At 39.8% G+C, this 27,923-nt stretch overlaps 2 protein-coding genes across 2 annotated transcripts; both read left to right on the top strand.

The window, feature by feature from the left end:
* Positions 1 to 1,106: 1,106 nt before the first annotated feature.
* TAAR2 (trace amine associated receptor 2) lies at positions 1,107 to 13,059 on the top strand (the record flags this gene model as incomplete). Its single annotated transcript, XM_081346713.1, has 2 exons — positions 1,107 to 3,125; positions 12,965 to 13,059. Exons 1-2 carry the CDS (start codon positions 2,183 to 2,185, stop codon positions 13,057 to 13,059), a joined length of 1,038 nt encoding a protein of 345 aa, XP_081202839.1. The 5' UTR covers positions 1,107 to 2,182.
* A 6,197-nt stretch (positions 13,060 to 19,256) lies between these two features.
* LOC308660245 (trace amine-associated receptor 5-like) lies at positions 19,257 to 20,282 on the top strand (the record flags this gene model as incomplete). Its single annotated transcript, XM_081314500.1, has 1 exon — positions 19,257 to 20,282. One exon carries the CDS (start codon positions 19,257 to 19,259, stop codon positions 20,280 to 20,282), a length of 1,026 nt encoding a protein of 341 aa, XP_081170626.1.
* Between the last annotated feature and the right edge of the window lie 7,641 nt (positions 20,283 to 27,923).

Raw genomic sequence — 27,923 nt, 5'->3', positions numbered from 1 at the left:
TTTATCTATATCTTCCATTATTTCATCTGCTGGTCGCCCCAGCACCCCTTCCAGAGCCTCAGAAACTATTTTCTTCAAATTTTCTTTAAGATCTTCTTTTAAGCCTCTAATCCTTACAGCAAACTCCATCTGATAATACTGTACCGAGGTCAAATCACAATCAATTTTCTCCACCACATTTTCGGTTTCTGTCATTTTTACTTCTAATCTAGTATTATTTTGACTGAGATCTTCCACTCTTTCATCCAAATTCTCAATACATATAGCCATGCCTTGAAATGCAGATAAAATGTCTGCTCTTATTTCTGTTAGTTTCTCTGTAATCTTTTCATCCATAAGCTCAGCTAGTTTTTCTGTTAACTTCTCCTCCAGCTTTTTATCCATTATCTCAGCAAATTGTTGCAATTGCTTTTCCATAATCTCTTGCATCACATTCTGCAAATCTTTAACTGTAAGGGCTGGTGCAGGGGTCAATAAGGCTTGCAACGAAGACTGCTGCACCAAAGCAGGAACTTTAGAAGATATAGCTGCCATTTTCACCCACTATTGTCTGCTACACACTTCCACTTTCAAGCTCAGCAAAGTCCATTGAGTTAAAGATCAAAAGACCATTTTCACCGAAATCTCCTGTATTGCTCTGCCTGCATCCTCGTTCTCCAAAGTTCTTTCTTGTTAGCAGGGATGGTTGCAGACACCCTGTTCTGCTCCAAAAAGCCCGGAGCAGAAGCGCCTCGCAGTCCGGAGCATGCCCAGGCTTCAGGGGGGCTCAATCCTTCAGCCGCCAAAACTTTAAGTTCTGGTGGCCCCGGAGAGCTCTACCCCTACCTGGGCGCTCGCCCCCTCCTCTTCTCCTGAGGAGGGGGCTTCTGAGCCACCAAAGCAGCTGATCGGCGCTGTTTTCGGTGGCTCTACGGAGCCGCGGGGCTGACGGCCTGAGAATGGCTGCCTCCGGCGACGCCTTGCCATCCGGAAGTCTGTCAGTGTACTTTTTCTTTAGAAATAGTTGTCAGCAAGGCAACAGTTTGGCATTATTATCTGGAAACTAGAAGTTGGATACAAATGAACAAAAATAGAGTTAATTGAGACAGAACAGGGCTCTGGGGGAGTTAAAATAAAATAATAATAAATTAACCCTCCTTTTGAGAAGTTCAATGAGATCAATTGGAGTGAACATTATTCTACGTTTTCCCTGATGGGTAGACCTGTAGTATTTTGTGTTTCATTATTTAAATACATATATATTTATTTTCTTGTGGAAAAATGGTCTGCCTACAGTTGCCCTTAATAATTTCTCCATTCTATTCATATACAATCTGGACTACTTTTTACCAGATCAACTTCATAACCTTCCAATTTGTTTCTGAGCATCAACCTTCAATAATATGGAGCCAGAAGATTTGAAGGACTGTCTCCTTCCATAAGGATCATCATCTAGCTTATCATTACCTTGAAAAATGATGGTATTTGTTATATCACTCCGAAAAGATAGACTCGTGACATGTATTTTCAGGAGCAATATCCTAATTTACAATACTCCGAAGGAAGATAAAAGAGTTTCTTTCTTTCTTTCTTTCTTTCTTTCTTTCTTTCTTTCTTTCTTTCTTTCTTTCTTTCTTTCTTTCTTTCTTTCTTTCATATTGACATAGGTTCTGGCAGGGAGACAATTGATAAAATTATAAACCTAAGTCACTGCTAAATTATCAAAGGCAATGATGTAATACCTGAACTAACTATTTTATTTCTATCAAGATAAAGAGATGATCAAATAATAATCTATCATGGATTGAATAAATTATACTGAACTTCTGATTAAATAATTCTAATAATTTGATATTTTTTTAAATGTTGTGATTCTTGATTTTCAATTGCTCAGTGTTTGGTATAAGATAGGTAGATATATACTGAACTTCTGATTAAATAATTCTAATAATTTGATATTTTTTAAAATGTTGTGATTCTTGATTTTCAGTTGCTCAGTGTTTGGTATAAGATAGGTGGTTATATAAATGTTTTAAATAAATAAACTGCAAAAGATTTTGAATCTTGAAGGAATGACTATCTTCCTATGATTACAAGATACATTCTGGGAATTCTAATGTAAAACCTTTCAGTTAAATAGGAACTACAGAAAGTAGTATACATTTCTTCATCTAATATCTGTTTTAATTTCAGATAAAACATTATGGTTTCTCTTAATGCCTCCAAGCATGTCATTGATTGTTCTGAATTTGGAAATGGATCCTGTCCTGAAAATCCATGGCCTGCGAGTATGCGAGGAGTCATATATCTATCTTTAAGTGGAATTGTCATGACCACAGTCTTTGGAAATATGGCTATCATCATCTCAATCACCTATTTCAAACAGCTGCATTCCCCAACCAACTTCCTCATCCTTTCCATGGCCATCACCGATTTCCTCCTTGGCTTCTTCATTATGCCCTACAGCATGGTTAGATCAGTGGAAAATTGTTGGTATTTTGGAATGACTTTCTGCAAGATCCACTACAGTTTTGACCTAATGCTCTGCTTGGTGTCTATTTTTCACCTTTGCTCAATTGCAGTAGATCGATTCTACGCCATCTGCTATCCCCTTCATTATTCACGCAAAATTACAGTCCCTAGAATCAGGCAATTAATTATTGTGTGCTGGTCAGTGCCATGCTCTTTTGCTTTTGGATTGGTTTTCTCTGAAGCATATGCTTCTGACATTGATGTTTATGAGATTTTGGTTGCATGCTCCAGTTCTTGTCCAATAATATTCAATAAACTGTGGGGAACTGTTCTGTTTTCATTTGGTTTCTTCATTCCTGCCTCAGTGATAACAGGAATTTATGTAAAAATCTTTGTGGTGTCTAAAAAACATCTGAGGGTCATGAAAAGTTCAGGTGACAAAAATTCTAACCAGCTTTCTAAAAGCAGAGACAGGAAAGCTGCTAAGACCTTAAGTATTGTGATAGGTGTTTATCTCATTTGTTGGTTTCCATGTCTTATCACAATTTTAATTGACCCTTTTTTAGGTTTTACAACTCCTGCTGTGCTGTTTGATGGCCTCAATTGGCTTGGTTACTTCAACTCCAGCTGTAACCCATTAATATATGGCTTTTTTTACCCATGGTTTCAAAAAGCACTTAGATACATCCTCTCAGGAAAGTTATTCCAACAACATTTTTCTACTGCTAATCTCTTTCGTGAAAATAAATAAATAAATAAATGTCTTATTTATCAAACTAAGGCAGTCAGTGTGGTTTTTTTTTAACCTAAAATGGTATCCTTTGTGCAAGGATCAAAAATGGTCTATAAACCTGACACCCAGATTCTTAAATGTCATGTGGATGGAAGAAATATGGCAGAAGCCAGAATTGTGTCATCAACAATAGGGAAGGCTTCTAGTGATGATGGTCAGGAGTGTATCTGCAGAAAGCTTTGGCAATGGTCCAGTTGATACTTCAGGAAGCACTGAATATTCTACAGTCTTTATATACTCCTGAAAGTAAAACTATGTAAATTAGGAAAACACTACACATACAATATCATCCACACTATACTGAAATCCTATGTTTGATAACTAATTTAAAATATAAGGCTGTTTCAAAAAAATATTGTATCTCCTCCTGCAGGTTTTATTAAAGGGCCGGGTCCATAGTATCAAAAGAAAATTTAAGAAGGCCTTTTTTGAGAAATGATGAGATGAAAACACTCAGGGGCCAAGCCTGGCATAAAAGAAGAGGAAATTTTCCCTAGAAAGATGGTATACCTTTCACTAGAGCAGGGCTTTTCAACCAGTGGTACGGGTACCATCTGTGGTACATTAGCACCTGGCAGGTGGTACGCGACTATACTAGAAAAGTGGTAGCGGGAGAGGGGAATGAGCTGAACCAGTGGCAGCACCGCAAAGCCTGAGTGAGAGACGGCTGGAGCTGCAGGGCTGTCAGGGCTCAGCGAAAGCGCCAGGATCAGCACTTCTTTGGGGCTACCAGGGCTCAGTGGAAGTGCCAGGATAAGTGCCAGTCTCCAGCTGGAGCTCGGCGCTGATCCTGGTGCTTCTGCTGAGCCCAGAAGAAGTGCCAATCAGCTGGAATGTTGCAGCATCTGCAGGGTCTTGTGATTTACATTCAGATGCTTGGCAACTGATTCATATCTATGACGGTCACAGTGTCCCAGGGTCACGTGAAGTGACCAAAACCTGCTGCAACCACCAGCAAAGGGGGGGGAAATAAAAACCAAACACCCGCCCACCCCACCCCGCTGCCAATCCTCAACAGAAATGCTCACAACAATAGAAACCTCGGAAAGGAGGAAGAGCGCCACCAGGTGCGCAGGCAAGGGGTCTTGCTCAGCTGTGGCTTGGGGGGCACTTTTTTCGGTGCCATTGTAACTTCGAACAGTCTTTTTTTTTGTCATCAAGTTTTTGACACCTTGCTAGGCGACTGGTGGTACTCAGATATTGCCATATCCTAAAAGTGGTACAATGGGTGAAAAAGTTGAAAAGCCCTGCACTAGAGGACCAGCCTTGAGATTACAATTTCCTCCATCTCAACAACAGAGTAAAAGGATGCAAGATAATTTATGATAACAGATACGAGAATCTCCTCCAAATCACCTTCTATGTCTTATATCTTCCATATATATCAAGACCACTTCAGCCTGACATGCATCTCAGCAAGTATATGCAGAATCCATCTTATTTAAACCGGAGGCAGGAATTTCTACCACGATGTTGTTTTCCAGGGAGATTCTGAAATAAAATCATAAACAGTTGAAATTTTAATCCTTCCAGCTTAACTTTGTATGCAAAATGTATCCAAGAGCATATTTGTGTAAATGATTAATAAAGTACAATATTCTTTTCTTTAAAAGATTCTTTCAAACCTGTTAATCGAAATGCTTGCAAAATTTTAAAAACAATATATCTATTTTTAATTTTTATTTTATAAGTATAAATGGAGTTTATACTTGTTTCTTCATAACAAGCAAGAATTAATTGTAAACAGATTCATTTGCATTGTGAAGTAAGCTGGTTCAGTCTGCAACAATCTTTTACATGGAATAATGCAATGCTACAAACAGGTATTTAACTATAAAACCCATCCTCTTGAAAGAAACTCACTTATTTGAAGAGTATCTTCTTTTTACATTTCTTTCTCTGAACTTTAAGTACTTTGTTCTGCCACAAGTTGTGCTTTTTCTTTTATTTTTATGCATTTCACAGAGCTAACTGCTCAGCAGAATATTGCTTGCCAGAATACTTCTGTTGATTGGTGTTCTTACTTAATAAGAAAGAAACTAGAAAGTGCTGTAAAGAGTAAGCCACAACATGAATCTGGTTGATACATACATGCACCCACATCAGTATTAATAATAACAGTAATAATTAATTCAGGATTTGCAATGGAATGCAATGCAATAAAGTACAATTGCACACAATACATAATCCTACATGTTCTGTATCATAGAACTTGGGGTGTTCCTCTATCCAGTGACTCACTAGAACCATTGTTTAAGAAAGGTGAGTGTCTTGCACATTCTCAGACAATGTCCTCAGACATCATTCTTGATGGACTGTCAGGGGCAAAATGATATTTTGCTAAGAACCTGAACAAGCGAAAGATTTAGTGACCAAAAAAAAATATCCACCCCCAAAACTATATTCCAATGTGCGAATACGCTTAGGAGATACATGAATGAACATTTAGTTTCCATGCCTTGTCTCTTCCATCTCATGATGTCCTATTTAAAAATTGCACGATCCTACACATCTCTTTGACCTAAATCTCACTTAAAATTAAAGAATTAGAGGAAAGGAGACCAGAGGCCTTGAATGAAACTTATGAAATACATTGTATTTATATTATAATAAACATACTCAAATTGACATCTGTATGCCTCTCAAGCATAGAAATGTTCTGTAGTGGTGAAATAAGATAAGTCACTATTTGAATGACCTACGGAATCAAAACATGATATTTATTTATTTTATTTATTTTAATCCAATTTCTATCCCGCCCTTCTCCGAGACTCAGGGCGGCTTACAATCTAAGCACAAATCAAATGTGCTTAGCAATAGCCTTCATTCTATGTATCTGAAATTAGAAAAAAAAGTGTCAATAGCCTTGAAAAGTAACTGTTAATGGCCAAGATGCAGTTGGGAAAAATAAAACTGACGAAAGAAATAAAAAAATGAAACCACCAATGAGTAACGTGGGATTTCAGTACTGTGTCATTTATCTGCATTTTATCATTTACCTCACAATAGCTCCATCTTATGAAAATAATGGTGCTGCATCTGTTGGAAATTACTTTGGTTGAAATCTCTCAGAAACAGGAGCCTTATATCAGTCGTTCAGTGGAGAACCATTTTAGGATTTGAACTGGAACTTGTGCAGTTGCTTTTGTCCACATATCTAATATTCTTAATTCCACAATTTAACTTAAGAGGGGTTTTTTTCCTCTTAAATGGGAGCTGCAATGGGATCTACAGTTCATTTAGTGCAAATCATTTAGTAAGCTAGAGGTAGATTTTTTTATTATCCTTTGCTCACCCATACAAGCCTTAGCAAGAGGCATCAGTAGTGTGATTTTAAACAAGGAGATCTCCCATTATGTAATGCTACAGTGATCAAATTTTCTTTGGAAAAAATAAAAAACAAATCTGTAAAGGGAGCAGATCTGAAAGAGGTTCATTACAATACACAAAATAATGGTTTATGCTTCAGACTGCTTTACAAAGGAAAATTCAAGAGCAAAACTAAGAAAAGAAACAATTCAATTAAAAATAAATAAATGACAGCTATCTGAAATAAAGGACTGTCCTTTATAAAAAGTATGTATGGTCTCTGTATGTATTGCATATACCAGGAACCTTTGGTCCCTATATTTATAACAAGCTCTGATTATTGTTGATTGTGTTCTCGTTCCACAGAACCTTCTCTTCTGAATGACATACTTGTTTCTCAACAACACATTATGAATTCCAGCAGTCTCTGGAGCCTGCAGGAGATAAACGCTTTGAGTCTATTAATATTTTGCTTACAAAAATGTAAGATCTCCACTCAGCCAATTTATTATGTGTGGCTTTAGCCATACTTCTCACCACGTGTGGCAGTATTTGTTTGGTTTTACTTATTAAACTTATATGCCACCCATTTGCGTAGAGAGATGCTAGGCCATTTACAATCAACAAAAGTAACAAAATAAAAATAATAAAATAATAAACATTATTATATAAATTGACTTAAAAATGAACAAAGATGGCAAGGTATGGTAGCGATCATCCTCTGTCCTCCATTTCAAACAGCTGCATTCTTCAATCAACATACTGACCTGCTCCATGACCACCACAGACTTTGCTCAGCTTCGCTGTTAAGTTCGAATGGACGAGCGACACAGCGAGGTTTTATGCAAGAACGTTTATTAACACACACATAAGTCAACTGGCAATTAACCGTTTAACTCCCACTTATATAGTCAGATACGTTCAAACAGTGGCCAATCCCCAGCCCAGAAACTCCCGCCTAAAATGCACCGACCAATAATTGCACTCAGAGTTTCCCGCTTCGAGGAAGGCCCATTTAATTAATCTACAGACACAACACCCCTTCCCCCCCACTAATGTTATTTATTAACATAGTCTTTCAGATATATTGGTGGCTTGTGAACCCTAGTAGGGTATCTATTACTCTTGTTGGCAACAGACTCATTCGCTGTCTGGCAATTGGCTATAGGCCCAGATGTTTGGGGCAAGGGCTCTGATGACGCAATGTTAGTGTTCTGTTGTTGTTGTGTTTGTTGTTGTTGAACTGGACGTCTATGCGATACACTTGTGCTTCCCACTGGAAACAACTCCCAATCAGCATTGCCATGCTGTGGCACTGTTTCTGGTACCCTGATTTGCGTTTCCGCTCCTCCCTCTCCATTCCCACTAGTTGCTGAGCCAAGCTGGTCCGGATTGAATGTGACATCATGAGTCTGCGTGTATTGACCCACATCATTTTGCACAATTTCTGGGGCCCTTTTTCTTAATTGGTCTATATGTCTCTTAATTACTCTATTCCCTTCCCCCTCAATAGTGTAAGATAACGGCCCCGTGACATCAATGACCGCTCCAGGTACCCATTTGTCCCCCGGACCATAGTTCCTGGCCCAAACTAAGTCCCCGATGTTGAGAGACCGGGTTGGGATAGCCGCCTCAGCTTCTGTGGGTAGTCTATCGGGGTGAAGCCTGTCCAGCTTTGTGGTTAATCTTCTTCCCCACCTCATTTCAGCCGGGCTCTTCCCTGTGGCTGTGCACGGTGTAGTATGCTGTGTCAGTAGGAATTGTGCCAATCTCTGTTGCCAGTTGCCGCGGATGATCCGTTTCAGGGCGTCTTTTGTTGTTCGGACGTTCCGTTCAGCCAAGCCATTGGTGGACGGGTGAAAGGGTGCCGAAGTCGTGTGCCTAATCCAATTGGCCTTGAGGAAATCCTGAAATTCAGCAGAGGTGAATTGGGGCCCATTGTCAGAGACAATTACGTCAGGTAACCCATGGGTGGCAAAGAGGCCCCTTAAAACCTGAATTGTTTTAGCTGAAGACATAGATTTAACAGGCACAACCTCCAACCACCGGGAAAAGCTGTCCACCACAACTAGGAATGTCAGGCCCTGAAATGGCCCTGCGAAGTCAATATGAATGCGTGACCATGGATTCCTAGCCACCTCCCACTTGTGAGTTGTTGTGTGAGCCTGTTCCGGCCTAGATCGTTGACACTGATAACAACCAGCTACGCACTCTTCAATTGCTGTGTCTAACCCAGGCCACCACAAGTGGCTTCTAGCTAGAGCCTTCATGCGGACAATTCCCGGGTGACCTTCGTGTAGCTCTGCTATTACTGACTTCCTATGAGTTTCGGGAATAACCACTCGGCTGCCCCACAAAATGCAACCCAAATGAGATGATAATTCATCTTTCCTCCTAAAATAGGGTGTGAATTTAGGGTCCGGATTTTTATTGGGCCATCCCACTTGAACCCAGGCCGAAATTCTGTTGAGTATTAGGTCTTTCTTAGTGGCCGCTGCAATATCCTTTGCAGTTAACGGGCACTCAGGTATTTCGTGTAAGGACAAAATTTGGCCCACTGGAGCGGGGTCGCCATCAGTGTCAATTAGAGGTAGTCTGCTCAAAGCATCTGCATGGCCCATCTCTTTGCCTGGTCTATGTTTCAGGGAGAACGAGTATGCTGACAGGAAAATAGACCACCTAAGCATCCTAGGAGACATGATCTGAGGTGTCTGCTTATCCGTAGTAAACAATCCCAGTAAGGGCTTATGGTCAGTATATATAGTAAAGTTCCTACCATAAAGGTAATCATGGAACTTTTTTACACCTGCCACTATTGCTAAGGCTTCCCTGTCAATTTGGGCATAATTCCTTTCAGCTTTTGTAAGCGTCCTGGAATAATATGCAATTGGCTTTTGTTGACCCTTGTCATCCATATGGCTGATGACAGCCCCAACACCATAAGGTGAAGCATCACACGCTAAATAAATTGGCTTATTTTCAATAAAGTGTGTAACCGTGGAATGGCTAGACAAAATGTCCTTTAAAGTTTGAAAACTGATTCTATGTTTTTCCTGCCATTGCCAAGGGGTTTTCTTGTCTAAAAGCCTATGTAATGGTTCAGCAATAGCAGCTTTATGTGGTAAAAATGTATGATAAAAATTAACTAATCCTAAAAAGGCTTGTAATTCAGCCTTGTTCTTTGGTTCAGGTGCCAATTTGATTGCTTTAATTTTTTCAGTTGTTGGGTGAATGCCCTTCTCATCAATTCTAAACCCTAAAAATTCTGTTGATTTAACCCCAATAAAACATTTTTCCCTTTTTAATTTAAGCCCTGCATCTCTAAATTTCCCCAATACCTGTTCCAACCGGTCAGCTAAAATTTCTTCAGTTTTTCCAGCAATTAGGACATCATCGAAGTAAGGGCATACACCAGGTATGCCCTTTAAGGTCCTCTCCATCACCTCCTGAAAGATGCCTGGAGCTGCTGCAATACCAAATTGAAGCCTGTGAACTCGAAACGCCCCCTTGTGGGTAACAATCGTTTGGGCCTCGGCGGCTTCCTTAGACACGATAAGCTGTAAATACGCCTGCGCCAAGTCAAGCTTGGCAAAGATGGCGCCGTCCTGGATCGTCGCGAGGACCTGCTTCACCGTTGGGACCGGGTAAGTGTGTTTTTTCATTCCTAAATTTAGAGTGGCCTTATAATCGGCACAAATCCTCACATCCCCATTAGGTTTTAGGGGTGTGACGATTGGTGTCTCCCACAGGCCACCCTCGACCGGTTCTAACACGCCTTGGCCTACAAGCTTATCCAGCTCGGCCTCGATTTTTTGTTTAAGGGCAAAAGGCACCCTCCGGGCCTTCAATCTAATAGGTTTTACTGCAGGGTCCAAATTAAAATTGATGGGGGTGCCTTTATATTTACCTAAAGATCCATCAAACACGTCTGCGAATTCATCGCAGACAGATTTGAGGGTCTTACTTTGAATTGTATTTATTCCCCCAACCCAAATTCCTAAAGCAGGGAACCAATTAAGGCCTACCAAGCTAGTTCTTTGGCCTTCGGTCACTAACAGGTCCAGTGACCCATTAAACCCCTTATATTTAACCCAAATGGTGATTTTTCCCTTAATTGCTATGGGAGATTTTTGGAAATCGGCTAACTGGATTTTAGTCGGCTTAAGTGGAATTTTGTGACCACTTTTGCGTTCAATGTGCTTCAGGGTTTCACAAGAAATTATTGATACTGAGGCCCCAGAATCTACCTCCATTTTGCAGGGTATTCCTTGCAATTGGACTACAATTTTTAATTTAGGCCTCAGTATGTGATTAATTTTTTGTTGTCCTATGTGGTTGACTCTCACCACCTCCCCGCGGTTGGATTGTCGTGCCCTAGGTCTAGGGGTCTCTATGCCACGATACCAGGGGGTTACCTTACCTTCGGCCCAGACGTCGATTTCATGGATTCGGTTGTCTCGCGGCCGGCTGCGGCAAATGGCCTGGATATGGCCCGTCTTTCCGCACGATCTGCATTTTGCTGAGCGGAATCTGCATGTTGATCTGGGGTGGTTACCCCCACAGCTACCACATCTGGTGTCCGAGTCTCTTGGTCTGGACTGGCTGTCCCTTGGTGATCTTTGCGCTGCTTGCGGTTGTTGTCTCCGGCCCTGATCTGGTCCTTCGGCGCGCGTCGGTCTAGCCGCCATTTTTCCGAATCTTCTGGTAATCTCGGCTATGTCGGCCTCCCATTGCTGATCCACCTCCCCGCTGTCCACATGGCTTTCAAGATTTATTTCGGCCGAAGTGCCCATGCTGTTACGGGGGGGGGTCCTGGGTCCCCGTTGATTCATAAGTCAGTAATTCATCGAGGACTTCCTGCAGATCACCCGTGGGCTTAGCAATTATGCGATTTTGAAGATTTTCGTCCCGCAGGCCAAGCACCACTCGATCTCGAATTCTAATTTCGAGATTGTCATATTTGCATCGCAAAGCCGCTTCTCTCACCGCCGCCACGAACTGTGTAATCGATTCACCAGGTCTTTGATTCCTTTTTTCGAAAATCCGTCTCCAAAATAATTCAGACCTCTTTGGCGTGAAGTGAACCTTCAATTTTGCCAGTAAGTCTGCGTACGAGACACTGGACACCGGCAGCGGTTGACACAGGCCGATGGCGATCCGGTACACGGGCGTACCGCTGATGGTCAAAAGAGCTGCGGCTTTCTTTCGGTCATCCGTAATGCCGTTTACTAACAGGAACCCTTCAACCTGGCCAACATATTCTTCCCAGTCTTCTGGGTATTGCGGATCGAACTCTTTCAGAGAGCCAACTTCTGCCATTACTAGTTTTTATTTGGCAGTGTTATTTCGCGGTTGACTGTGTTTTAAATTTTTCCGCCTTGCGCACAGCTGACTTTCGCCGTTCCTTCACTGATCCGCCGTCAATCCCACCTTCGTCGCCAATTGTTAAGTTCGAATGGACGAGCGACACAGCGAGGTTTTATGCAAGAACGTTTATTAACACACACATAAGTCAACTGGCAATTAACCGTTTAACTCCCACTTATATAGTCAGATACGTTCAAACAGTGGCCAATCCCCAGCCCAGAAACTCCCGCCTAAAATGCACCGACCAATAATTGCACTCAGAGTTTCCCGCTTCGAGGAAGGCCCATTTAATTAATCTACAGACACAACATTCGCAGTAATGCCATACGGTGTGGTCAAGGCTGTGGTTTCCTATTGGTACTTTGGAGACTTCTGCAAACTCCACTGTCTGCTGTAATATCATGATCTGTGCTACTTCCGCTCCCCATCTATGCTTCATTTCTGTGGATCGCTACAATACTGTATGCACCCCACGTCCTTAGCTCGCCAAAATTACTATAATTCATGGGGGTGGGTTGTTTTTTTTAGGGATTAGTTGATTTACCTCAATCTTGTCTACTCTGGGTCTTGTTTACTCAGAGCACAATGTGGAATTCATCAAGGAATACATAGTCTCCTCCTCCTGCAATGGATTCTGTGCTTTCACTTTTGATAAGCTGTGGGAATTGATGTCTTCCTTCTTAGCCTTTTTTCTTCCCAGCATGGTGATGGTGGGAATGTATCTCCATATATTTCCTGTTGCGAAAAACCACCTATGCCCTGCAAATTGCTCAGATTTCTAGTGTTTCACATTGTGAATCTGATGCAAAAGGGAAAATTTCCACCAAAAAGGAAAACAAAGCAACTAGGATGTTAAGTATTATCATGGGAGCATTTACTGTAAGTTGGCTTCCTTCCTTTTTCTCATCATAACAGACCCTAGTGCATCAAATATTGATATGATGGCCCCTGAATTGTTGTACAATGCCTTTCTATGTTTCGGATAGTTCAATTCCACTTGTAATCCCACAACTTATGGTTTATTTTATCTATGTTTTCAAAAAGCATTTAAAATGATTGTGACAGGGTCCATTTTCAGACAAGATTCTTCTGCAAGAATCTCCTTGCTGCAAATGCTTGATATGGACCGACATTGTTGATGATTCATCCACTTAATCCAGCCTTGAAAGGCTGGTATTTCTTAGTCTTTAAGTGACACTACATCACCACTATTAGAGGAGGAACTGTTTCCCACCCTCAAAAATAGCAGTCTTGTGATATTTATAAGATTAATGGATTTATTGTGACATAAGCTTCCCTAAGCTAAATTCTACTTACCATGTGAATGAACTTTTAGTTTATATATGTAATATATACATGCTGAAAAAATGTATTAACATTATACTATGGCTAATGGTAGCAACTGACCTCTGATATGTGATCTTCCTTTATCCCCTGGCAGTTAATGGATAGTTAGATCTTGTTGTGTACAAGAAATATTTTCTATTTCTACATTTTCTTTGTTATATACAGCATATACAGTCTATTTGTATCTGCTCCTCTGATAATCACTTTCTTCCATTATGTGTAATTATATGTTTTCCTTGTTTTCCTATTGTTAGGAAATCTGTTTTAATAAATCCAGAACTCAGACACTTTTCCTTCTATTTTGTAAAATTTTGAACTTTATACAGTAGATCTGAGAGTTATGTGTCTTGGAACTTTTCACTGTTTATTGCATACAATGTAAAACAGAAATATTATGTCAATATTTGTAGTTTACACTGTTTACAGTTTTAGAATGGGTGGAACACAATGGAGAATTGCATGTTTTTCTGTGACTGGTCCCATTCCCAATGAAATTATGGGATCTGAAGAACAAAATCTCTTCTACACACACAAACTTATTAAATGCATAAAATGAAGAGCTAAGATGTGTGTAATATGCTTAATGACAATAACTGTTGTGTACTGGGTTCATTGCTTGAGAGAAGAGGTGAGTCGAGTGAGTTCAGTCAGGAGCATTCTTTATTTGCTTGCAGGAACTGAACTGGGAACAGGGCTGTGAATTTATACCCTGGCCTCTAGGTGGCAGCCAATAGGTTTGAAGCAACCTATTGCCAACCTAGAGGCAGCCAATGGCAGCGCTGGAGATGGGTTGTCTGAGAAGCTGGGAGCCGTTAGCCAGCTCCTTGCTTAAGCAACCTTCCAGCATTCAACCCCCCTGTGGTATACACAGTAAAACAAGGCCCAATACATTACAATAACGATGTAAAAAACAAGGAAACTCAATCATGAATCTGTTGAGAAACAACTTTAAGTACCTTAGAAACTTAGATATTTCCAATACATGTATGATAACATGCAACTATAGATACTTCCAGGGTTTTTTGGCATAGAACACACCAAAATGGAGTTCCTGTACCTTTTTTCAACAGATTTTCCAGAGTTGCATTCTTTTCCTATTGTTGCCCTTTCTATCCTCATTTGCTTTTGAAAATGCCCCGCTGGTGGTATGGTGCAAGCGGGGTCCCCTCTGGCGCTGTCTGCCTCCTCTAGGAGGAGCAATGAGGCGCCAGAGCACCACAGCCAGAGCATGGTTTGATTGACTGGGTCGGACCATGTGGTGTAGAAGCCGATGGTGGCGATGGGAGACACATAAACATGGATGCTTTCTTTCAGAAGAGGCTGAGTGAGCCTTTTGCCTTCCCTTACAGAAGGTGGTGTGTGTGAGAGGTTAAAAAGAGACAGAGCGAGAGGAAAGGAAGGCAGCTGGTATGGAAATTTGCCCGACAGCAAACCTTTGCTGTTTCAGTTCCTTGGGTACTTCAAAGGCTGGGATGTCTATGAAAATCTCTTTTTAGTCTTTTATACTTTATATTCAAACTGCAGAGGGGAAGAATAAGAATGAAGCCAATGTCTTGTGATTTGGAGGTATTATTATTAATAACAATATATATTAATTATGTATTGGTCAGGTGTAAAGGTAAGACCTACAGCATGAGGTTTAATCAGAACTATTTATTAAATTGGGTTGAACTTAAAGGTAAATTAAAAGTAATCTGTTCACTGACAAAGTTTCAACTTTAATTTGTTTCAAGTCAGTATCCATATTAAACTCCAAATGTAATTTTTTTCACCTTGTTTGACAACTTCTTAAAAATAATTCAATCTTTTACAAGCAACCAAATTTTGTTTTATTGGGCCAATTTCATTCCACATAGAAGACTGACATTTCCACTCATTAAACTAAATGGGTATGCCAGTGGTAAATGTACCAAAAGATTAATGAAATGCCTTCTTGTAATTTAAAGCCACACAGTGCATGGTAACATTAATAGTATTAACTTACCTTGAACAAAATCCTAGTTTTTTAGATACACTAAAAAAATGAAAGGTTTTTTTTTTCAACTACAAAGGTAAACCTTGTAGGGTAGGCAAGGCAAGTTGTATGACATGTTTGAGTTCCGGCACCTTTTTTTTTTTTTACAAAAAAAGCACTGGATACTTGTTATGCTAACCTTCTAAAAACTGATTCTTTTTCGTTTATTTGCTTAGGGAATTTTAAAAAGTGTGCCCAAAGATGCAAATGTCACTTCTTAACATAAGGTGACAATATTGATGGAAAAGTAAGGATTCTCACCAGGTCAAGGTTGACTCAGCATTCCATCCTTCCAAGGTTGGTAAAATGAGGATCCAGATTGTTGGGGAAATATGCTGACTCTTCAAAACGTTAAGAGAGGACTGCAAAGCATTGTGAAGCAGTATCTAAGTCTAAGTGCTATTGCTATTCTGCTTCCATTAAGAATGTAAAATTATGATGACTGCCAACCAATGGGAAGTCCACCAGCAGAGGACAGATGTATTTGGACAATGAATAAGTGTTCACGTGTTAGATTAGGGGAAGAAAAACCCAGATTTTAGTCCACCTCAGCCATGGAAGTTCAGTTGGTGACTTGGGGCTAGCCATTTTCTCCCAGTACAATGTACCTCAGTTTGTTGTTTTAGGCAAAAAACAGGAAGGACCATAGTGTATACTGTACCTCCTTGAGTTCCTATTTGAAAGAGAGGATGTAAACTTAACACAATAAATAAATATTTGTCCATTTAGGTCTCTTCAGACTTATTCCAACAACTGGTAATATTAGCCTATTGCCTCTAATTTATTTATTTATTGGATTTTTATGTCGTCCATCTCACTGATGCAGCTACTTTGGGCAGCTACTACTGTGCTTAACAAATAGCAATCATAATTAGGAGGTACTGCCTAGCAATGATAGGAGCTGCAGTTCAGCACAACTCAGAGGTAGGTGCCACTTTTGTGGTAGATTTTATAGACAGTTTGTCCCTTATGTAGAAGCTCTGTAACCTTTAATGGAACAGGTCATTACACTACTACAGTATATTGGAGGATTATGCTATCATTTGTTAAGCAGCAAGGAATATGCTGGTCCATAAACCTTCAGGCACTTGCACACACATTGTTGCTAAATGAATATGTTGAAGACCACACCTTCAAATATAATATTCACTAGAGAGGCCTATTATTCCAACAGGATTATATAAGGCCTTACCCTTACTTGATTTCCTATTCCTCAGATACACAGTGAAGACAGACTTTGAAAATTAACACAGTGGATTCTAGCAGGTAACCTTTTTTTCTATGTTATTTATATATTTCAGTCCCAAGTCAAGAAAGCATGCATTCTTCCTTCTTTTTGCAGCTGTAAAAAGCCTTTAGGTTTATTTTAATAACACACTCACTTCATTTTAATGCAAATGTATATTGTTTAATATATACTGCCTTCAGCTGAAAAGTTGTTTGATTTGAAAACAGATGTCTCCTAATATACTTATCAATTGCATATTCACATTATTCAGCTTTACTTCCTCCTTTCTGCATTTCCAAATCGGTATAGACACTATTTATATTGCAGAATTCTTTATCCCTGCTTATTTGTTTTGTAAACTAGAAGTTTAATTATTAAACAGTACATCAGTACATCAGCTAAAGAATAATGGCATTGTAATTGTTACCTGCAAGTTGGGTTTCTATTTATATTTTTCACGTAATTGAAAATGAAGAAAAGTCTGCTTGAAAGGAGAGAGAGAGAGAGAGAGAGAGAGAGAGAGAGAGAGAGAGAGAGAGAGAGAGAGAGAGAGAGAGAGAGAGAGAGAGAGAGAGAAAGAAATACAATGTTTTCATAAGGGAGAGGACCAGGATCTCTCCCATACACACGTATCTATTTGCACTGTTAGTTTAAAAATAACAAAAAATCCTCTTTGCTTTCTCATTCATATTATAATCAATTATTATCTGTCATTTGGGGGGAAAAGTTCACTTCCAGCAATGCAAAAGACCTACAAGATTAAGCAATATGTCTGTGTGTGTTTGTGTGTGTGTATAATTTAGCAAATGCTCAATCACATGCTACTATGCGTATGGACCCAGCATTCCCTCTGGCTTGGAGAGCCTCTAATTTCAATATGACTTATTTCTTTTGAAAAAACAGAGCTCTTCTCTTCTGTCTTTCTCCATTTTGTTGTGTGTGGTTTCCCCCCCCCCCCTTCCTTATTAGTCCACTAGAGAAATGAAGATATTGGGCATGAGTGCATGTATGCAGCATCCCAGAAGTCTTGTTTAAGCTACAGGAAAAAGAAAAAGGAGATGTACCCCACCCATTCACCCACCCTGACAAGCAATTTGGTAAGGTTTGGGGGAGAACAATGAAGAGAGAATCATGCAAATATATAGTCGGTGGAAGAGAAGATGAAAAGAAAAAGTTGTAGGTAGGAAACCTGGTGATGGTAGAAATCATTAGGGATACACATTAGAGTACCTAGAAATATAAACCATACAAGGTGGGTAATTTGCTAGTGCAGGAAGAATCCAGAGAAAGAAATATTTGGGAAATATTAAAAAGGCAGAATATATTTCCCCAAAGGAATAATGGAGAAGATCTTTTAAAAAGGACAGAAACCAGCCTCCAGAAATCAGCCCAGCCCCTAGGCAGAAGTCACCAGAGCCATCTTCCTGTCTGGCTCTCCTCTTCAATAAAAACCTTCTTTCTAAAGCAGTCTCCATGTTGTTTATTCCCAGCTTGGACTGGACCCTGATGAAGATTTTTCTTTCAACACTAGCGAGGGGCTCTTCAGCCACAGATGTTACAGGGAAGGGTAACAAGAACATACTTTACTTGATGGTCTGAGCAAACAAAGACATCCTGTTTCCTTTCTCTTTCTGCTGTTAATCTGGGGCCAGATTAGCTGAGAGAGACAACAGTATCCTCATATAGAATCAAGTTGTAACTCTTGTAGCATCCGTCTTTCTTCCTTCACCTCCAAGGATTTCACCAAACTACTCTGAAAAAAATCCTTCTTTGACACTCCTGTGCACGTTGTCACACAACCCTCTATGGTTGTAAATTTTAAAAAAATCAAATTCATTTTTTAACAAGGAGCTCTGATAATCCTCTCAATTTCCCCTTAGCCTCCTCCAGTATTCCCTTCCATAGGAGTCCCCACAATGCATCTTAATTCTCCCTTCTCTTTTTCTTACTGGGCAGAACCCTCCAATATCCAGTTGTTCCAAAGCCCTGTTACAAATAAATGGGGAAATCCTTCCTTGCTTTTATTAAGATCTTGTTTCAAAAGCTGAATAGGTAAAGTTGTGTACAATCTCTAGTTGCAATAGCAATAGCACTTAGACGTATATACCACTTCATTGTGTTTTACAGCACTCTTTAAGCTGTTTACAGAGTCAGCATAATACCCGCAACAATCTGGGTCTTCATTTTACCAACCTCAAAAGGATGGAAGGCTAAGTCAACCTTGAGCATGTCAGGATCGAACTCCTGGCAGTCGGCAGAATTAACCTTCAATAGTGCATTCTAACCACTGTGCCACCAGGACCATATCATCTAGCTAGCAAAACTGAATTCATCTTTAAATTTCACTGTCTCAATAATCACAGAAATGAAAAAAATAGGAAGAAAGGGACAAATATACATACATACATACATATATAAATATTTAAAAAGGTAAAAGATACAACAGATACAGTACACATATTGATTGATGGTAAAGTATCAGAACTAAGAATGATTCCACAGTGACAAATCAAGAAAGAGAAGAGCTGAATCAATGGGATTATACCAGATGGAAATGATCACACATTTTGCACTGAACTCCTTAAGCTACAATAGCGGTCTTCCAATCTCTGACTAATATTGTTTCTCAGAGTGTGTGTGTGTGTGTGGGGGGGGTTTCCACATTTTCTGCCCCTTGATTCACATAATCTTTTTTTTTACAGAACATTTGCTATATCAGAAAGAAATTTAAGGCAGTCTGAAGAGAAATGATCTCCATTACAGAAGAAACTATGCCAGTCCCACTGTGCTTTAAGATGAATGCTTCCTGCCCAAGAACCCTCCATCCCTTTGGAGTCCAGTTAGCCATTTATGTGGTCTGTGCTATTGGTGTGTTAGTTACCATTATGGGGAATCTCTTGGTGGTGATTTCCATCTTCCACTTCAAAATACTTCACACTCCCACTAACCTCTTGCTGCTCTCTCTGGCCCTGGCAGATCTCCTCCTGGGCTTAACGGTCCTTCCCTTCAGCACAGTCCGCTCTGTGGAGGGCTGCTGGTATTTTGGGGATGACTTTTGCCGGCTCCACACTTTCCTGGACACAATGTTTTGCTTGACTTCCATATTTCACCTTTGTTTTATCTCTGTCGACCGTCACTCTGCCATCTGTGATCCTTTGCTCTATCCGACCAAGTTCACCACACGGGTTGCTTGCATCTACATAGCCCTGGGGTGGGGGGTTCCTGTGTTTTACACGTCCATCTTCCTTTACAGCAAAGAAATTGAGGAAAGGCTAGGCCAGTTTTTGCAAGACTTGCCCTGCATTGGGAGTTGTCAGCTGCTGTACAACAAACTCTGGGGCTGGATCAACTTCCCGGTCTTCTTCTCTCCCTGTCTCATCATGATAGGGTTATACACAAAAATATTTATAGTGGCAACTAGACAAGCTAAACAGATCAGCAACATCAACAAAAAGCCCAGAGGGAGCAAACATCAGACAGGAGCTGCAAAAAGAGAAAGGAAGGCAGCAAAAACTTTAGGTATTGCAGTAGGAATCTACCTCTTTTGCTGGTTGCCATTTACCATAGACACTATTGTAGACAGCCTGCTGGATTTCATTACCCCTCCTGTTGTGTTTGATGTTCTTATTTGGTTTGCTTACTTTAATTCTGCCTGTAACCCCTTGATTTATGTGTTTTCCTACCGTTGGTTCAGGAAAGCCGTGAAGCTGGTTTTAACATGCCAGGCGTTCTCTACAAGAACATCTTCAATTGATTTATATCAAGAGGAATAATTTATGGTTTGGAAGGCAAATATGGTTGTGGAAAAGTAGAAAAATAGCATTCCCATCCACTTTGCAATCAAAGTACATAAAACTGAAGGTCAATGAAGCTATTTCGTTATCAGAGATGAGAAAGCCTTCCCCTTCCTGACAATCAAATAACAATAATAGCTCATCATTTTCTGCTCTTTCATTACACTCCTCCCCACCCCAATCACTTTCTTGGGTGCTCTATTTGTTCCTTTGTTTGTTAAATTTGTTTCCTGACCATCTCAGCATGTTCTCTGGCAAGTCCTTCACCTTCGCCCTCTTGATCATCTTTCTCTTTCTGTTCTCCTGTTGGTGCAGTCGCTCCTTGGGTCATCTCTTCTGTTTGCTTCTGCTCCTTACTCTCCCCTTGTCTTTGTTTCACTCCTTCATCTAAAATTGCTCTATTCTGTACTTCAAAATCGTCCGCTTTCCAGACTGAATCCAATTGATATCTTGTATTGTTCCAGTTTATTAAAATGCCTTACGGCATCAGTCATCTAAGTTTATACCATTGGCAATCAGCTTTGTAGTCAGGAAATGATAATGTTTTCGAGTATATCTTACTCTCTTAGGTATCTACTTTAAAACCACAATTTCTTTATTTTTATATTGTATTGGCTCATCTCTAACTTTTCGTACTACTTCATCTCTTGTTGTCTTCTTTATAAACCATATGTGTACTTCTCTTGGCAGTTTATTTCTTCTCACCATGCTTTACTTTTCCTGAGAGTAGTGCTAAAGTCCACTGTCCTTTGATGAACTTCATTCCATTATTTTCAAGGCAACCTAACGTGCCGTTATTCATTTATTTTTCTTTCTACATTTATTACAAGAATGATTTTGTTTCAGTAATGAAATGAGATCACCATTGTCCAGACCCAGCCATTCATTTCAAGCAAGCAGAGTCAAAATAGGATTAAAAGCCCATCTAGGTTAATCAGGAAAAATAGGAACTGGAGATTAATTGTAGAGGGCAATTTTACTTGGTGACATCAGTAAATCAAAGCTCATTTGCTTTTAAAATATTTCAACTATAATAAGGAATAATAATAAAAAGAATGATAACAAAAAAACAAACAGAAATATAAAGAAATAGAAATGTTCTTGGTGAAAGATGTTGTCTGTGGTTGCATGTTCAAAACCTAACCATCACTCCTTATTTATTACAAAACATTTTCCCCATGTTTGATCATGGACTGCTTGCAAATAAGAAACACAAATGAATCTCTTTGGAAATAATTATTTCATGTGAAGAAATATGTAAATATCAATAATCTGTTCAGCATCTTTGAGCTTCAATTATGTGCAAGCAATAAAAGCTGAGCTCTCTTGATCAACTACAAGATGTGTCTCTCTCCTTTTTGCTTCATATCAAAGCCATGGACATTGGCTTCTGCGGTTGTACCCATGTTTTCCCAAAAATAAGACTGGGTCTTATATTAACTTTTGCTCCAAAAGATGCATTAGGGCTTATTTTCCAGTTAGGGCTTATATTCGGGGAAATACTGTATTAAATGCGTCTGTCTGGCTGACGTGCTTAAAAGAGGCTTAGTTTTTGGATAGGGCTTACATTACGGGCATCCTGAAAAATCATGCTAAGGCTTATTTTCTGGTTAGGTCTTATTTCTGGAGAAATAAAGTATATTAATCAAGCAGACATGTAACTGCTTGACACATTGTACTATGCCATTATTTGTTTATCATATGTTGTTGGGTTAAAGAACAGGTTGACCCGAAACCAAACCAAGTATATTGTGCATTTTCATGATATGCAGATCCAGCCCTTACCAATTATGACGTTAAGCTTAGTTCAGACATGGGAAAAGAGGATGTTGCCAGGCCATCCAATTTCTATGGAAAAGTCAGAAATAGTTGCTGTGCACTCCTTGTCCTCTTGCTGTACCTCTCCTCCTCTCATATGCAAATCTCTAGCTGCAAATAATTACTTATAACCAGTGCTTTTTTTGTAAAAGAAAAAGGTGCCGGAACTCACATATGTCATACAACCCGCCTTGCCTACCCTACAAGGTTCCATCCAAAAAAGGTGCCGGAACTCCGTTCTGAGCGTTCTATGAGAAAAAAGGCCCTGCTTATAACTATGATGTGCTCTTCACAAAAACACCACTACTTATTGTGGTGGCACAGAAAGTAAATGGGATTTCATGATAATGGAAGAAATGAACTGGAAGTGAATTTCACTCATCACTCTTAAGCTCTAGATTAGGCAGTTCTAGGCAGTTAGTTGTTGGGCTAAAAAAAGAAAAAGATGAAACCATCTTTTTTTTTCCTTCTTCCCATTACAAAATTAGATTGGGTAAATTTAGTCAGCAATTATTATTTAGTCAACATTATTATGTTCATTTCAATCCACCATTTCGGTAAAGCAAAATTGTTGTAGCTTGCTTTTCTCCCAGGGGCACATGCAGTGATGGGATTCAAATATGTGAACAACCAGTTCTCTGTGTGGATGCCGCTTCCAGAAGTCGATTCTGGGCCTGGGCAACAAAAAATTAGCTACCATTTCTGCCGAAGTGGTGTGAACTGGCTGAATCCCACCACTGGGCACCTGGCTTAGTGGTAAAAGATGCTGAGTTTGCCAACTGGAGAGCTGACAGCCCAGGTTCGAGACCCAAGCTATCTTAGCACCAGCAGTTTGAAAGCATGAAAATGCAAGTAGATTAATAGGTTCCACTTGAGTGGGAAGATTACAGGGTTCTGTGCACCTTTAGCATATCGCCATGCTGGCCACATGATCGCGGAATTTGTTTTTGGATAATGCTGGCTCCCCCAGCCAAGAAACGGAGACGAGCATTGTGCCCTAAATTTGGACACGACTGACAGGATTTTCTTTTTTTTGCTTTTCTCCCAATCTTGCAAGGTACTTAAACTACATTTGTTTTATCTGTTGCAGCATTAAAGAGATAGATAGATGATAGATAGATAGATAGATAGATAGATAGATAGATAGATAGATAGATAGACAGACAGACAGACAGACAGACATTTGCTTCTAACCCCAATAACACCAAAATGATGAAATGTAATTTACGACATCACAATTTGAGCGCCGCTGTTTCTGTATTTGACTCACAATATGTGTGCCAATGTGAAGGAAGGCCGACTTTGCAATGACACTTTCCCCCACCACAAGCTGGGGATTTTTATAATTACACATTAGACTATTAATTTCATCATGGCAAGAATGATAAAGAGGATCCCTTCCCTGTCTCACTTCAAATTTGCTTTTGAATGTTAGGTACTGGTTATATGTCACTGAACCTTCATGAACAGAAGCAGTCTGTCTCTGAATAATCAATATAAATAAAGGGGGAATACCCAGGGAAGATATCCTGACTTTGGACTTCTTATCTGTTTCTTGAGAACTTGTTGGCTGCTTGTTGGGGAAACCGTGCTGGTCAGCTTTAGTCTGATCAATTAGGGACCTTCTTATATTTTTCACTCGGTTATGATATTCTTCTCCCATGAAAAAGGCTTTAAAAAGGTGAAATATAGTTAAGTCCTCATTTAGTGACTACCTCAATTAGGGACAGTGGTGAAAAAATAACTTTACAAACAATCCTCATATTTATCAGAGACATTAGCAAGATGGGTGAGAAATAAATTTGATAATAATTATGCTCTTCACAGCTTTGTAAAGCGAAATAAACATCAGAAGCAATTGCAGTGTCACTTAGAAACCACATAATGACCGAGTTGCCGGTCTCATTTGTGGACTGTCTGTAAATGTTTTATAGTTCAATAGAGTCCAACACCTTGGATCTGAATAAAGTCACAAGAAATTGGGTGCATTTTGAAAGAACAACTAATAGCCTATTCTTCATTTAGCTTAGACGTGTTTATCTGGATGCATTGTTGACCAATTGTTCTTGAACAATCAACCATGCTGAGCATTATAAATAAGGTAGCTCTTACCTAGTTCCTTTCAATTTTGTTATCAGTTGCAATGTAAGATTGTCAAGTACCTGTTCTAAAAGAATAACCAACTTTTTCAAGCTACGAAACAAAAAATGACACCCAAAATCTGCATTAAGGCAGCAACTTTGTTAAGTACTGAATTAATTAATACACACTTTTGAATGGCAACCAACTTTTATTAGAAATAAGAGTTCAGAAACTGGGTACTAGGTATTGTCTGTACTAGATATTGTACTGTTGTGAGAATAATCTGGCTTTTCTGATGGTGGGATTTCCAAAACCTAAAATCTCACAAGCTACTGTGCAGTAGCCAAAATATAAGTTCTCATTATTCCAAGATGGTAAATATCTTCTGAGGTTCAGCACAAGTTTTATTATATATTAAATGCGAGTATGGACATCGTCTAAGAATGGGATAGATGCCTTGACAAAGGAAGGTGCTGCCCTATGCATTTGCAGACTTGATCCTGAAATATACAAGGCAAAGATAATAACCGGATCCACACACTGTGCTACATTATAGTTTATTTAATAATGATTTGTGCATTAAACCACAGTTGGTTTGGTGCATACAACTAACTGTCACAAACTGTTCTTTAGAAATACTATTGGCTGGGCTTCAGACAACAGGCTAAGCCAAAAGTGAACATCACATTCTGATTTAAGGCAATGTGTGAAATCACTCTGATCTATACAACTACATTGCTGCAATAGATGATTTTTGTGCATGACCAGATATATGAGACAGTCTGGGAGAGCAGGAACCTTTTGAGAGGATAGGTTGTCTGTGTGTTGCCAGGAAAGGCATTGTTAGCTTTAGTTGTTCTCTACAGTATTGACTGTGGAAAAAAATGTGTTACACATGAGTTAAAACCCTGGATGGAGAACACTCACTTATTATAAATGAATCATCCTTCAACTGATGTTGTGGAGCGTTTAATCAATATTTTTCTGTGTTCTAGTTAGCTTGATGGTTTGCATTTTTGTTGTATTTATTTAGATTTATTTCATCTCTCTTTCTCCCTCCCTCTCCTTCTCCCCCTGCCTCTCCCTTTATGTTTTATTTTTTTAAAAACTTTTGTGTATATGCCTATTGTTCTCCTCCTTTATGTCTGTATATATTAAAAGCAGTTAAAGGAACTAAAAATCTGAAATCTACAAGGTTTAAAAAACCCAGAATAAATCACACGTTCTTTTAACTGCAGATGACGATGAAGGCTGTGGATGCTCCATCACTGGAGGTATTTAAGGAGAGACTGGACAACCACTTCTCTGGAATGGATAGGGTTGTGCAGAGGGTTGGACTAGAAGACCTCCAAGGTCCCTTCCAGCTCTGCCTTTCCGTTATTCTGAAAAGAAACTCAGAATAGTCTCAGATAAGTCTTAACACTTTGCAAAAATCAGGCTAGGCATGGAAAAGGAGTGCTGTCTTCGATGCAGCTGGAAAATGTGAGAAGCAGTTTCTGAATGTTAATCCTACTGATAACAACAGAGACTAACAAGAGATTCATAACCAGTATAAAATAGTGCTAAAATGTTAGCCTAGGACAACAGTGGGAAACAAGGGACATCTCTTGTCATTCTGCTTCCTCTATCCAGAAACCTCAGTTGATATCATCGGGCCATTTTCTTTTCCAACATATCTCACAGACTTGTTGGTAAGGTGTTATGACTCAGGGCCAGCCGGTGGGTCCGGCAGCCGGTTCAGATGTATCGGATGACTCAGATGAGGGGGAGGAGGAGGGTGTGGAAGACGAACCGGCTGATGATGGCTTGGAGGCTTCGCAGAGCCCTCAGCCGGGGCCCTCTTCTCAGCTGCGTGAGCCCGATAGTGCGGAGGATGATGACCCACAGCTGGCCCTGTTCAAGGACGCCCGACGCAGGAGGCAGTCGAGCAGGAACAAACAAAGAAAGGCTGTGGGACTCCTCGGGAGGAGGCACAGGGAGACCACGCCCTGAACTCTAAATAAAAGGAGTGTTTGGGGAGGGGCTGGTTGCTGAAAGCAACCCTTCCGCTTGAGGATTCAAGTTCCTGTGTTTCTTGTTCTGTTGTTTTGCTTGTGAATTAAACTTGGCAGACGCTTTGCAACCTCAGACGCTCTCCAGTCTCTACTGCTTGAACAGGGGTTTGCCTTATTACAAGGCCGGTAGTTGGCTGGTTCAGAACATAAGGTAACTTAAGCTCTTGGAGGAAAGGTAGGGTGGATATACTGTAAATCTAACAAACCAAAATCTAAAACAGACTGAATAAACATTAAAAGTTTGTGCGCATCACGCACCCCCCCACACACACTTGATCATTGGACAGTATTAGCTAACTATGAAAAAGACTTCATGAAACTGTGATATTTGGCTCCCCCTTGTGGCTAGATGACATTTTGCATGTACTATTTATACAGCTTGCTGACATTTCATACTTGCTCTAAGCTTGTTGTCTTCTCCCAATATATTACTTGCCAATTGTCTCTACACCAACATTTTATTCAAGATTCCATTCTTGCATACCATTAGGCAGAACCACTACAGGGTTTTCAGGATCGGGTTCCCACTGCACACATAAAGGCCTCTTTTTCAGCCTGGGTGAATGCATTGGTTCAAGCTTAATCTGAATTAAAATAGTTCCATTGAAACCACTACACCAAATTGGCTCTCTCATTTTATTTTTGGACTGATGTTTCTATAGTATTAGCCACACAGAATTTCACTCTGAAATAAACTGAAGCCTATTTTCTGGTTGGCCTCTTCAAATCTTATTCAAATACAGACAGTCCTCCACTTACAGCAGTTCGTTTAGTGACCGTTCAAAGTTACAACGGCACTGAAAAATGTGACTTATGACCATTTTTCACAGTTACGACCTTTGCAGCATCCCATGATCATGTGATCAAAATTCAGATGCTTGGAAGCTGGTTCATATTTATGACCGTTGCTGGGTACAAAGGTCACGTGATCACCTTTCGTGACTTTCTCACTAGCAAAGTCAATGGGGAAGCCAGATTCACTTAACAACCAGCTTACTAACTTATGGATTGCAGTGATTTCACTTAACTGTGGCAAGAAAGGTCATAAAATGGGGCAAAAGTCAGTTAACAAATGTTTCACTTAACAACAGAAATTCTGGGCTCAATTGTGGCTGTAAGTTGAGGACTACCTGTATATAAAGGTAAAGGTTTCCCTGCTGGTCTAATTCTAGGGCACCATGCTCATCTCCGTTTCTTGGCTGAGGGAGCCAGCATTATCCAAAGATAATTTCCATGGTCATGTGACCAGCGTGGCTATACCCCAAAGCTATATCCCAGCACGGCATGTTGTTACCTTCTCACCAAAGTGATACCTATTTATCTACTTGCATTTGTATACTTTCAAACTGCTAGGTGGGCAGGAGCTGGGGTAACAAGAGCTCACCCCGTTAGTTATAGTTAAAAACCTTACATCTAAGCAAAAAGAACAACTGTCAGAAAAAATGGATTTTCAAATAGTTAGGAAAGTTAAATATTTGGGAATATACAGTACCTAGCAGCAAAATGTGCAATGATAAAAGAAGATAACTACACAAAATTACTTAATCAAATAAAATTAGATCTGGAAAAATGGAAAAACTTACAACTATCAGTGTTAGGAATAGCTACTGTGAAAATGAATATTTTACCAAAACTGCTTTTCTTGTTCCAAACAGTGCCTATAAAA

This window comes from Vipera berus, assembly GCF_964194415.1.
Source record: "Vipera berus genome assembly, chromosome: 1".
NCBI lineage: Eukaryota > Metazoa > Chordata > Lepidosauria > Squamata > Viperidae > Vipera > Vipera berus.
The sequence above is the reverse complement of the archived record's forward strand: the minus strand, read 5'-3'. Positions and strand labels throughout refer to the sequence as shown.